Genomic DNA, 13,680 nt, shown 5'->3' with positions numbered 1-13,680 from the left:
ATGGATGACATCACCCTAAGATGCTAACTCATCGTGTGGTTCGAGCGCATCTTGTAGGAATTGAACCTCACAGTTAATTCGTGCAACCTTGTGGCTGAAGTTCCCCCAAACTTCACCTTTAATGCTTGCCACATCTTTTGGGCAGTGTCATAGGTTTCGAACTCATACATGAGATCATTGTGTATGCTGCTTAACATGATAATGTGTGCACAACGGTTCTTTTTAGCCCATCCATCACAGGCTTCTTGACTCTCTTGTGTTGGTCCATGTCCCCCTTCTTGGGCTCATTAAAGGAGTGAGTTACGGCTTCTAAGACCTTCTGCTCATCTAAGATATACTGAATCTTGTGATGCCAAATGTTATAGTTCTCTTCATCCAATTTATCCCTTTGTTTAAATTGGCAACTATGCTCTTGGATGTCATTTCATTATAAAATGCAAAAATGAGATATTACACACACACTTAAGAAATCTACTGCGTCCATCCAGGCTAGAAGAAAAAATGAGACAGACATGTCTCAAGATCAAAAATTCACTATAGTTCATAATCATCTCTTATGCCATAATGTTTAATTATTAATTTATAACCTAATTTTTGCGCAAATTTAAAATTATATTGGAGATCAAATCCTCCTTAATTCCAACCATACTCTTATTATCTTAAGTAGTTATCTAACCCTAGTCACATATAAAGATAGATCATATTAAAACTTTTGTAACTTTTTAGGCCAGTCTACAAGGACAACTACTCAAACTATGACATCCTATTGAGCCAGTCTACAAAGATAGTTCTTTTAAGATCATTACAGTCTATTTTTCTTGTCCCATGCTAATATCTAATCATACAAGCCTTACAAACATAGTTGATAAAATAAATATATATTCACATGTTCATTTCACACATACATATAATCATATTTAATCTAAAAATTAAACAAAAGATCACATGAAATATAATAATTTTGAATAACATAAAAAAGCAACATGTTTCAAGACAAATAAATCAAGCAAATAAAAAAAAAAGATTTTTTTAAAGAGAAAATGTACAATAGATACATTTGCAAAAACCCCACCTAAACTAAGAGAAGATTGCAGCCTAGGCGCCCAACTCCTTTTAAGGTGATATTGGGTTCGAAATCCCAGGTGTGCCATTTATTTATTTTTATGCCAATAAATATGAAAAATAGGCCATCAAATATTGGGCCACGAAATCGGCCCAACCCCCATTTTTTAGTGCGTGCTGCACCTCCCAGGTGCACACAACGCTGTCTTGTTCATGCTACACCGTTGTTGGTGTGCACAACACCTTTGTTGGTGAATGCTGCATCCCTTGGTTCTTGTATCAGCAGCAAAGTTTGTACTGGCTCCGCCAACTGAAGCACAAAAATATGGTCATGTCCTATAGAGGAAGGAAAAAAAAATGGCACTCAGACGTGGTTAGAAAAATATAGATTCAATCTATGTTAAAAACATGGCCTTTCAGTAAACTGGAATTAACGATGTAAAATGCTTTAATGCCAATGTAAGAGGTTGCAGTGGAATACCTCAAGCACAACTTTTCGAGTTGCTCCACAAGTTTATCCAGCCTAGCCAAAATTTGAGCAAGCCTCAAGCGTCTCCTCTTGATGATGAAGTGTACTACGTAGAATGAATTAGAGTAACACTTAAAAAAATCACAGCCTAAATGTTTACTCAAGAGAGAATGAAAAACAGAGAGATTTTTCTGTGCATTTCATGAATGGTTTGGGAACCAGCTGTGGAGGGGCTATATATAGCCCTCCCAGTGCACCATTCACAACTAGCTTTAAGGACAGCTTTTAAGCCCCATGAAGTGGCCTTTAGCCACTTCAATTTTGAGGCATAACGCATGGCATTAACGTATCAGCACAACGGGCACTCCATCTCACACTGTTTGTGCAGTGTTCTTGTATAGTTGGACAGAGTTGAAATTTATGGATCAAAACATCTTTTCTGCGCAACTGAATGTTTCATATCAAGATATAAGTATTTAGATAAGAGGACGATAGGAACGTTATTGATGTCAAATCTTGAGAACTGGTTTTTCTGAATGACAAGTATTTTAATACGGACTAAGAGGAAAATATGCAGAGCTTGATAAAGTACTTGAATTAAGAGGATCATGTGAAGAGCTTCACTTTTCTGTGTTAGTAGATCTATCTATTGAGTTGATGATATAAAGCTTGCATATATTATATTATAAATCAACCTCTTGACTGAATGAGAATTTGCCATTTAGATTATGTAAACAAAAGCATGCTTATAACTTATGTGAGTACTCCTTGATGGTGCTTTTTGGAGATTATTTGGTACGATTTAAAAGAAAGCCTTTAAATTGTTTGAAGTTCTAGTGTCTTTAGAATAGAAATGCTTGTATGCTTTCAACTTTGCACAGGCCTGTTATGTGAAATCTGATTCTTGCTGGAACCCCTTTGGATTTAATAGACAAAAATGTCAAACCCAAAGGTTTTCTTTGACATTCTAATTGGAAAGATGAAAGCTGGCTGAGTCGTAATTGGAGCTATTTGCTGATGTTATCCCAAAAATTGCTGAAAATTTCCGTGCCCTTTGCACTTGGGGAGAAGAGAATCGGAAGTTCTGGGAAGCCATTACACTACAAGGGGTCGGCATTTCACCGGATTATTCCAAATTGCATGTGCCAGGGTGGGGATTTTACAAAGGGGAAAATGAAATGGTAGCGGAGGAGAGTCAATTTATGGCCATAAATTTGAGGATGAAAACTTCAAAATGAAACATACAGGGTCAGGGGTTTTATCTATGGCTAATGCAGGACCTAACACCAATGGTTCTCTTTTCAAAAAAAAAAAAAACCAATGGCTCTTAGTTCTTTATCTGCGCCCAGAAGAAAACATGGCTGGATGGGAAGTATGTTGTATTTGGTAAAGTCAAAAGAGAAGTGCTACAGCTTGGGCATAACAATAAACTCATAAGAGAGGTGCTACAGTCAATTTATAGATTAGCATATGCTTGAATCATGATGTTTTACATGCCTGCCTAATAACGTAGGGACTTGCGAGCATTTAACTATCCTAGATCAACCTCAAAAGCCAGGTTTGTTGGGAGGCTTTAAACGAGAAAAGCAGATTGCATGCCATGACTGCAGGTGCTCGCGGCCCCTTTTTTCTGATTTCATTGGCACAATGGATAAGTAATTAACCTTCTACATTATTTAATGACAAAATATAATTTGCAAAACATTTAATTCTTACATTTTTCTTGCAAATAATCAAAAGGTGAGAGGATCATTAGGCTGGTGCGTACATAGATCCATTTTAAAAAGCCTTAGAAACATTTATATGTCAATTACTTAAAAATCAAAGATGAAAAGTAAATAGCATTTCCTCATAACCAAATCCACGCAGAAAAATATAAACAATTGAAAAAACCAAACTCACAAAAACAGCTGACTTTATTTAACACACGATACAAGCATTCATAGTCACGAAGTCAAACCAAACCAAACCAAACAACTGCACGTTGGAAGCAAAACGCTAATAAGCAAAAACGCAACAACAGGAGGAGCATAACATTGGGCAGATGAAAGGGGCTCAGAAAAGCCAGTCCCATTTTAATGACTCCAAATCAGTAAAACTAACCAAACCATCTTTTATTTATATAGGGATATAGCAGTAGCAGCAGTATAAGCAAAGAGGGAACCTTCAGAATCACTCCTCTTCTGATTCGGACTCGGCATTCTGAAGCCACTCGATGAAGGGCTTCAGATTCTTCCAAATTTGGGAGGTTTTATTGCCACCACCCAATCCCTGCTGGTACCACTCTAGAATAGAGGACTCCTCCAGCACTTCATGGTCATAAAGCTCTTTCAGAACCAAGCCCAACTCCTTAACAGCCTTGGTGCTTGCCTTCCCAGAGAAAGACTCTATAGCGCGCAACAGAACCATCTGAGATCCCTCCTCTTGAGTGGCTGCTGCCAGATAGTTCTTCTTTTTGGCCACCTCTTTTGCAAACCCCTTGTCGAAGCCCATAAAGAGAGCTTCAAATAGAGCATCCATGATTTCTTGGTAAGTCCCGGAAAGAGAACCCAAAAAGGATTTCAGCTGACTAGGGGAAGAACCCTTGTTCAGGTGTTCCCTTATCTCATCAACAAGGTTCCCATGGGCACTAGTATGACCGTTGCTGAGTCCATTAACCTGATTTTTCTCTTCCCGTCCTGGAGACTTCTTTGCAGACTTTTGCTTCTCTTCATTGGTAGAAAGCATGACCATATCAGCAGTAACGGCACTCAATTGCTCTTGGATGCGCTGCCGAGCTGCCTCCAATGAAGTGTCCGTCTGCCATTGGACATCTTCATCATCATCATCGGCTGGTGGTTCATTTTCATCAGCATGACTGCGAGCTGGGGAGTGATCCTCATCAGAGCTGTTGCTTCTTTTCTTCGTCAAAGTTTTGGAAGCAACATCCTTTGCACTTGTAGAGCTGCCTTTCTTCTTCACTGCCTCCTTTTTTAGCTTCTTCTGCTCCTCATCAGCAGCCTCTCCTTCCTTAAGCCGCTCCTTCTCAGCCCTTCTCATTGCCTTCTTGTCTTTTGATGACTTCTTCTGTTCAGGTGGGTTCTTGAGAATAAAAGTGGTAAGCTTGTCCCTCATATCAACATCTGAAAGAAATCCACATGCAGCACATTTAAGGGTGATCATCTGTGTTTTAGTGATCACTATCTCAGTTTCTGGGTTCCCACAGCCATAGCACTGAACATATTTCTTAATGAAGTTTTCAAGAAGCGCAGCAAGCTTTGCAGTGTCATGAGCACCATTGACGAGGGAAGTTCCAGTCTTCTCATCAAATTTGGATTGTGCACCAAGCTCACATCCAAAGTACTTTGTAGTGTAAGAAGCAGGTCTAGCCAGGGCCTTTGCTATCTCAACCATGTTAACCACATTAGTCTTGATGCCATTTCCTCTACCTTCAATCTTAGTTACCATTTTCGGCATCTTATACCTGTAGAAGGCATCATCGCGGTTTGAAGCACCAATGTTTTGTAATGCCATCTTGTTAATAGCGGTGTCAGACTGCTGGACTACGGTTCTTAGAAGATGTACAAGTCAGAACTCTCTTCTAGCGATCAGAGATACTCCTTGTACTGGTAAAATTTCTTGTGATTGGAAACGGACAAATAAACTGGCAACCCAGACAGTGAGCCCTGTAGCCTTCCACTAAGCCAAGATGCATGCATCCAACTTTAGCAGCACTATGTCTGTTCTTTTTTCTAGACTTAGGACAGTATCCCCCAAGCAAACCAATTGATGACAAGAAGAGAGTAGCCCGTTCAGACATAAAAGAAGCTTCAAACTTAACGCCCTCCACTTTGACGAGCTGCAGAGCAGACAAAACTGCCAACTTCCTGAAACAAATAACAGAGTTTAGAATGATTAGGCGATTCTGATTAAGGTTACAAACATAAAAACTTCTAAACCAGCCTAGACAAGGATTTCAGCCAGCACTTGCCTCTTTTTTTTTTTTGGCTCGCTAGAAAATTTAAGTCATTAAGTAAAAAACTATTAGTTAAATTCTAATTTATATGTAGTTTAAGAACTAAAACTCTGAACAGACAATTCATTAGCGAAGTCCAGATAGACGTTATTTGGGACTTTATATTATTAAAGGAACACCAGTTCATTGAAAGCAGAAATAGAAACCATGTAACCTAATCCTAAACCTCAAATCTGAAAGTAAACGTCCTGTGCTAATGTCTATAGGTTTAAGGCCCAAAGTACCGATGGAGGCAAAGGGTTGTATAATGAACTAAGCACTAAAATCGATAACCAGCTTCGAATTACAAGTCAAACCCTTGACTTGTAGAATAAAGATTCAATTTCATTAGCATAAAAATAAAAATACAAAAATACAAAATAAAAATCACTAAACGTAAGAGTAAAAGCAAGGAATCCGAAAATATCAGACATCGCGTCATAATAAAGTAAAAATAAATAATCTGAAGTATAAATAACAAAGAACTAATACTTGTAAAAAAGGAAAAAGAAAAAGAAATGAATCGGTGGGTGTAATTCATATTTAAATTGATCAAACCTATGCAACATAAATTTCATAGATCGGAGAAAGAACTTTATTTTTTTTCTTAAAGAACAATTACTAAACTGAATCCGAGAGTTGTCAATAACGGGGAATTTGTTTGATGGATAATAAATTTTATTATCAATTAGTATAAACTTTAGATCCAAGTCAAGCAGAAAACAATCGTCAACTATCCAAGATTTAGATCAGAACACTGACGACCAAAAAATAGAAGGAAAAAAAAAAAGAGCCAGACAGATCTAGACGAATCCACTATAGAAACAAGCTTTTTATTGAAAAAAGAGACATTTGATCTCCGATCAAACAAATACCATCGAGATCAACCACAATAAAAATAAAACCACCAGCTATTAGCGATAAAAATCAACAACGATGCAACGCAAACTCAAAGAAGAAAACAAAACGTAAAGAAATTTTCCAGAAAATAATACAGAAGACGATGAGAAAGATGGGAGTTGTTACCTCCAAATGTGATGAGAGAGAGAGAGAGTCAGAGAGGCGAGGAAGGAAACGAAGATGTCTCGAGGCTTCGCTAAGAGCTGGGTGGTAATATTTGACAAAAGGAGAGGAGCACGGTATTTATATAGGATGCCTCAGGGCTCGGTGAGGAACAGAAAACCCTACACGTCATCGCTTAGGGCAAACTCAGCTCCTTGAAAATTTTAATATTTTATCATAAAACTGACCTGTCGTGGGATATATCACATCGCCTATCGTCAATCTCATCGTGATTTTACTGTTTTGTCCTTGTCTAGAAATTACTTTTTCTATAAATATGTATTATTTATTTTTTTATATTTTTTTTTCATGTTTGAGAATTTAAATTCATTTCTTGACGTTGGAGAGATAAGGGTACGAAACCGACAGGGAAAAGGTATAAAAACATTAAAAAGAGGTAATCCATCGAAGGTCACAGTCGTACCACGTCGTGTTTTTGGGTAAAATTACAACTTTATCCCCAAATCAAAATCAAAAGATTTTTTAAATCTAAACTATTTTATAACTCAGCGATTAATAAATCACGCAATTCTATTAAAAATAAATTTTAATATTATAAAGAGTAATATTATAAATAAGCTCTAAATATATAAATTTCATACAATTTTTTTTTTAAAATTGAATTTTACTAATAAATAATAGTTTTATTTACATTTTTTTTAATGTGAGATCTATTTTTTTACAAACGCTTGCAACGATTTATCTATTTAAAACTTGTACAAATTATTTCTTTCTTTTAGAATGAACATGTACAATCTATAGTTTGTTTTAATTCGAAATTATTTATGTAAAATAATGTTATTTTATAAAAATATATTTTATTTAAAATAGAGTTGCGTAAAGAATAATTATATTTATATCATTTTCTCGTAACCACATATTAATTCTTATAAAAAATAAATTATTGATTATGGCGGAATTTGAACATCTTTATTAATTCTCCTATGTTCTTTTTCTTTTTATTTTAATTTAGAAATGTTTGATTTAAAAAATGTATATATTATAAAAGTTATTTCATTTAATGGCAAATCGTGTTAATTTATAAAAATTTTAATTAATTTTATAGGCCAAGGATTCACATTTCAATTTCTAGTTTTGTCTTTGATCATGACTATTTCTGTTGTTTTTTTGTTATGATTCATATCATGCAAGTTGGAGGATTAGAAACCTCAAGAATGGAGATAAACTCTACGTTCACTGGACAATGAGTATTTTCAGACGCAATTCTCCGACAAGACCTGGCGTGTCGAAGCAACTTGCATGTGCCATGTGTCATCGATGTAATTGAATTGCTTTTGCATAAAATAAGCTATCTGATCACTCGGAAAAAATAAAATGGCTATATAAGCTCGAGCACCTGCCACGATAATTATGAAACATGTTCAACTACCAATCATATAATTTATTTTAATATATATATATATGAAAAATAAGAAACAATAAATAGTGTGGTTGTTAATATAATTGATTGGAAAAAAAAAGAAAAAAAAAAGGAAAAGGAAAATCTACAATTTTTCGTGCATTTTGTTGGTCCTATTTGGTTATGTTATTCAGATAAGATGAGATGATATAATATATTTTAAATAATAGTAAAATTTTTTATTTAAGATGAGATAAGATGATTCGTAAACAAATGTATGTTTTGATAGTAAAATGAGAGAAGATAGTTTTGACATTTTAGAATTTAATAAAAGGCTAAGTGCCACCAATAATTGAAAACCATTGAATAATTATTAGGTAATAATTATGAATATATTAATAAAAAATAATATTTATTAGTAATTAAAAAAATCTACCATAAATAAATTTAAATCTGAAAATATATTTTGAGGTTGTTGACCAAAATTACTCTATAATCCAAAAGGTTTTGAAGATGCTTTTCTTGACAAAAGGCAGAAAGTACAAAGTTTTCTTCTCTTGACCTTCTGTTGGTATAAGCTTCAAAATATTCCATTAGTTTTCGTCTTCAATGGGGTTTTTGTGAAAATTATATTTATATGATCATGACGTAAGTGCAATATTGGAATACAAGGAGGAGAAAAAGAAAGAAAGAAAGAAATATCTTCATACAAACTTTCAGATTTAGCAATGATGAAGTTATACTTTATTGTCACGTATGTCATGCTTCAACTCTAATTTTAAGGTGATTTTTTTTAACCTGCATCCAAAATGATCAATTTGCATCACAAACTATTACTATTACCTTTAATGATTGCACCCTCGATTTATACTCGACACTTGAGATTGCTGAAAAATAAGATACACGTTACAAACTGTCAAAAAGTGATAATTTGGAGCGTGAAATCATGTTTGATTGTCTGAAAAGCAACTAAAAAACATTATAGTTTGGAAGGGCAAATGTCCCAAAGTCTAGAACATTTATTCATGTTTTATATTGAATAGCAAATGTACCTTCTCTTTACTAGGAGGCACCCTGAAATACAGAAGGGGTGATTAAGATGAGAATTAATGGAAGTGATAGGTGATGAAAACATCCACATCATGTGATCAACAGAAATAAGCAGAATGGTCTACGGCCATGTAATTCACATGGAAAACGGTCATCCACTGAGTGATGGAACAAGAAGCAATGTGACAATTTCCAAACACAAAACGAAACCAAGCCAAATGACAGGAATACTGCATAATCTTATTGCTGTAAGAAAGCAGGATACTCAACCAGAAGCTGTTTTCCTTTGCTGGAATATAACAGCATAAACTGGGACAGCCACACCAATGCTGAAGGCAGTTAACACAGCAAGGCTCATTGTCAACTTCTGGTGTTTCATCCTGTCCAAGTTATACATGTGTTTGGCATGCAGATAGTAAGGCTCATCATGACCATGTCCTCCCATTCTCTTCACCTCAGTCGAGTGAAACCCCCTCTTTGCTGGTAGGAAAAAAGAGGTCATTATTCTTGTTTAGGGACTTGGGCAAGCAGTCAGAGTTTGATATTTGACAACAAGCCATGAAAACCAAGATATCTTTCCAACAAACAAAAAGAAAATCCAGAGATCTGGAATTTGGGCAAACTTGACACAACAATCCACAATAGATTGCAAGTTAAATGAAGTAAAGTCTATCATATCATACCACAATTAATATTTCTTTTATATTCAATTCTCTAACACCATGGTTTCAAATCCTTTTACTTTTTCTTTTTTATGACGGGGAAAAATTTCAAATCTTTTTAAGAAAACTCCAAATGATAGCTTCACAAAATTCAGAATCGCTGACTAAACTTGCATCAGTCTTGGATCAAAAGTTTTAAAACATCAGGAATAAATAGAAATTTGAAGCATATATTACTGGAAGTGGCTAGTATCTCTTAACTTGTAGACACTTAATAAACTCAAGACTTATCATGAACATCATAGGTGCAATACCGAAATTGTATGATTTTGCAAAAACATTTCAAGAAACCAGCAAGCATGCATCTTTTAGACCTCAGTTTTGCCTCACCATGAAGAATGTGTTTGCACATTAACATTTCTACAAACCATGAAAGCATACGGGATTTCAAGGAAATTTATTTCTGGTTCTGATTAACTAGCATTATTTAAACCCTTGATATATATAAGCCTCATGAAAAATGAAAATGTGAATAACTTATAGTTTTTTACCTTTCAAATATTGCCATCTCAAGTATAATATTATGCATGTACTTACCATAACATAAGAGGCAGGTGCCACAAATTGCATGGGGAAGAGGGGAATACCAGATGCTTTAGAAGGGAAAAAAAAGTGCATCAAACTAACCTGATTTCGACAGAAATGCTTCTGAGGACATCAACAACTTTGCACAGGACCTCATTCCTTTGTTCAAGGACATGGTGGCAGGAAATGAATAAGCTCTTGCTTCTTACTTGCCTGCTCAAACATCAGTTGAGTCATTTAGATTCCTCTTATGCCTTCAATAGATACATCAGAAATAAATTTAACCACCAAGAAAAAATATCATGCTTCTCTCCGTGTGTGTGTGTTTGTGTGCCCATCCACAACAAAAGGAAATGTCAAATCTAGAAGCAGGGGTTATCATGCAAATTGAATACGTGCTCAAGCATCTAATATGGTAATAGACAGCTGCTTTTTTTGTAACAAAAAGCGTAAAAGGCATAGCCCAGATACACAGGAAGTATTAGACAACTTTTGTCAACTCCAATAAGTTCCTCGAAACTAGTAAAAAAATTGAGTGATTCTTATTCATGAGTTAAGAGACTATGCTTTTGTTCCAGTAATGCCAAAGATACTTATAAAAAAAAAAAAAGTAATGCCAAAGATGAGATCTGTGAAAATTTAAATTCAGTGAGGGAATTAAATCCAAACAGGGATAATTGTGAAATTCAATGTAAACTGTGAAATTCCTCAAACAAGAAAGAAATAATTTCTTCACAACAACAACCACAACCGCTCCTCCTCCCATTCTCTAGTTTCACATTTAGAGGAAAAGTTTGCAACTGCTCCAAACTAAAGCTTAGGTAGCCGTGAAACAAGACAGTCTAATCCTCTGTTTGGTTGCTAAGAATATAGATAACAACAAAATTCAAATTGACAAGGAAACTTCATATCAAAATACCAGCTATTTTAGTGGTTTTGCTTTAATAAAAAGAACGAAGCATGAAAGAGATCAAAGTCTCACTCGGAATTAACAAAGAAAACAGAAAATTCTAAATCGAGCAGAAATTACTAAACACAACAAATATAAGAATATATAGGGAAAAGGAAAAATATTAAATAATTCCTGTCTAGATACAATAACCTTAACCGAAGAATATAATATTTGAAATCCGATAGAGCAAACGGCCTGTGCGACCGAAATCCAATATTAGCTAATACTCACAACCAACGAAATCAAAAAATTGACAGCGAAAGTTCGGGAAAAGGAACATATTCACAGGGGAAAACTAAGGGAAGCAGAAGATACTTTACAAGAGAAAGAAATAGAAGAGGAGTAGTGTTACCTTGTGAGGCGATCGAAGATAGAGTTTAGGAAGAAGACTCGGGCTACAGAAGCAAAGTGGAGGACCTAAAAGAATTCTGGCTTAGGGCAAGGTCTGCAGCATTTTGCCAATTGTTTGGCCGTAATTTTCAGTTTTGCCCTTATTCCTCCAAAACTGTTAAATTTATCCAAACAAATTTATAAAATTTTTGAACTATGGGGAGAAGCCACTGTACTGGGTGCAGCCGCTGCATACCCTACGTGGCATAAGTCAAATGATAAAAACATCCTATAATATTTATCTTTTAAATTTAAAATTACTGTAGACTGAGAGAGTTTATGAGAGAGAGATCGACGATGAGAGAGAGAGCGGAGATGAGAGAGAGAGAGTGACGATGAGAGAGCCCGAGATGAGAGAGAGAGCTCGAGCTGAGAGAGAGCAGAGATGAGAGAGAGAGAGTCGAGGAGAGAGAGAGCCCAAGATGAGAGAGAGTCGAGGAGAGAGAGAGCCCGAGATGAGAGAGAGAGTTGTTCTGATGAGAGAGAGTCGAGGAGAGAGAGAGGATGAGAGAGATCTAATGAGAGAGAGTATTGAGATGAGAGAGAGAAACGATGAGAGAGATGATGGGAGGGATGAGAGAGACGAGAGAAGCCGTCTAGTGAAAAAAAATACATGGATCAAAAGCATCCATGTAGTGAGTGCATTGTGTGCACCCACTACAGTGGATGCTATATAGCAGCTCTCAAAATTATATGATTTCATGCGTACTTTAGATGAAAAGGTTTTATAGATTTTTGTGTATATTGAACAATTTTTTTTTTTTTTATTTTATTTTTTATCTTTAGGCCCTTTTGAATTTAGAGATGAGTTGAGATGATTTATAAATAATAGAATAAAATATTATTAGAATAATATTTTTTAATATTATTATTATTTTAAAATTTGAAAAAATTAAATTGTTTATTATATTTTGTGTAAAAATTTAAAAAAATTGTAATGATAAGATAAGTTGAGGTGAGGTGAGTTCCAATCCAAAGAGGGCTATCTCCTTTTGTTATCTCAACGTGACAAATAATATATATGACTCCATCTTTATTCAGATCGAGATAATTAAGTTTGTGTTTGGTTGTTGAGACTACCTCAAGCTGTTTCATTATTATTTACAAACAGTTGATTATTATTTATAAACTATTCATAAATTATTTCATTATTATTTACAGATGATCTGAAATGATCTTAACATTTAAACGTACTTAAATAGACCGGACATTTTAATGATTAAGGATGTTTAAAAAATACTTAAAAAATAAAAAAAAAAATTCAAATACATTACAGAATAATAAAATGGTTGTAGAAGAGTAATAAGCTTATTGTTATCCTATTAAGCACATCAGGTTGCTACTTTTACCACATTCACAGATCACTTGTCAAGTTTTAGGAAGCAAGTTAAATCATATTTTCGAGGAAAGTAGACGATTTAGGTCATATTATTTAAAAATAATATTATTCTTTATTTTTAGGGAGCTGCTATATTGAGAATTCTCACCCAACGTTGTAATTTTTTTAAAAAATTTTTTAAATACTTAAAAAAAAATTATAGAGTCATTAAAAAATACTTCTTTAACCATTAAATAAAAAACAAAACAAAACTAGCCAGTAGTTTTTTTAGTAGCCACTCTAGGTGAAAGGGATATTTTCTTTATTTTCTTTATTTGTGTTGAGCTGGCGTGCTCAAGCTCAACACAAATGGGCGATCTTCAAAAAGCTGGGGTAGGAGTCATTCTTAGAGATGCATTAGGAAATGTGGCAATGACTGCTAGTAAAATTGAAAGTAAATTGAAGATCCAGAGGCTATTGAACTGTTGGCAGTTTTCCATGGTCTTCAATTGTGTTCCACTATGGGTACTTCAAATATACTAGTTGAAAGTTATTGTTTGTTGTTAGTGCAATTTTACAACAAAATAATATGGTGGACACCATCCTTGGAATTCTGTTTGCAAAAGTACAGAGGCTGAAATGTTGTTTTGGTAGCTGCTCTTTAAATCATGTGTATAGGGAGGGGAATATGACAGCTTATACGCTTGTCCGTAATGCTTAGAGGGTTGATAATATTGAGATGTAGTGAAATTGTATTTCAGACTTTCTTCCTCAAG

General features: G+C 34.8%; 2 protein-coding genes and 1 pseudogene across 4 annotated transcripts; 1 reads left to right on the top strand and 2 right to left on the bottom strand.

Annotated features, from left to right (window-relative positions):
• Positions 1–2,468: 2,468 nt before the first annotated feature.
• Positions 2,469–11,897, top strand: LOC121256689 (annotated as a pseudogene).
• LOC121256688 (eukaryotic translation initiation factor 5) lies at positions 3,432–6,710 on the bottom strand. The gene is made up of 2 exons (XM_041157553.1): positions 6,552–6,710; positions 3,432–5,397 (listed from the first exon to the last, which is right to left on the bottom strand). Exon 2 carries the CDS (start codon positions 5,042–5,044, stop codon positions 3,704–3,706), a length of 1,341 nt encoding a protein of 446 aa, XP_041013487.1. The 5' UTR covers positions 5,045–5,397; positions 6,552–6,710; the 3' UTR covers positions 3,432–3,703.
• LOC121256690 lies at positions 8,947–11,690 on the bottom strand. 3 transcript variants are annotated; one of them, XM_041157555.1, is made up of 4 exons: positions 11,549–11,646; positions 11,347–11,391; positions 10,347–10,457; positions 8,947–9,477 (listed from the first exon to the last, which is right to left on the bottom strand). In XM_041157555.1, exons 3-4 carry the CDS (start codon positions 10,417–10,419, stop codon positions 9,263–9,265), a joined length of 288 nt encoding a protein of 95 aa, XP_041013489.1. In that variant the 5' UTR covers positions 10,420–10,457; positions 11,347–11,391; positions 11,549–11,646; the 3' UTR covers positions 8,947–9,262. The 3 variants fall into 3 exon arrangements, with proteins under 3 accessions (XP_041013489.1, XP_041013488.1, XP_041013490.1); XM_041157554.1 differs by lacking the exon at positions 11,347–11,391 and having other exon boundaries at positions 11,549–11,690; XM_041157556.1 differs by lacking the exon at positions 11,347–11,391 and having other exon boundaries at positions 10,347–10,498; positions 11,549–11,668.
• Positions 11,898–13,680: the final 1,783 nt, after the last annotated feature.

This window comes from Juglans microcarpa x Juglans regia, chromosome 3D (genome assembly GCF_004785595.1).
Source record: "Juglans microcarpa x Juglans regia isolate MS1-56 chromosome 3D, Jm3101_v1.0, whole genome shotgun sequence".
NCBI lineage: Eukaryota > Viridiplantae > Streptophyta > Magnoliopsida > Fagales > Juglandaceae > Juglans > Juglans microcarpa x Juglans regia.
Note: the sequence above shows the minus strand (reverse complement) of the source record. Positions and strands in the feature narration are given on the sequence as shown.

Coding starts and splice junctions, on each gene's coding strand:
- LOC121256688 (XM_041157553.1), bottom strand. CDS start 5,044: ATGGCATTACAAAACATTGGTGCTTCAAACCGCGATGATGCCTTCTAC.
- LOC121256690 (XM_041157554.1), bottom strand. CDS start 10,419: ATGTCCTTGAACAAAGGAATGAGGTCCTGTGCAAAGTTGTTGATGTCC. Junction 9,478..10,346: donor AGCATTTCTGTCGAAATCAG/GTTAGTTTGATG, acceptor TTTTCCTACCAG/CAAAGAGGGGGTTTCACTCG.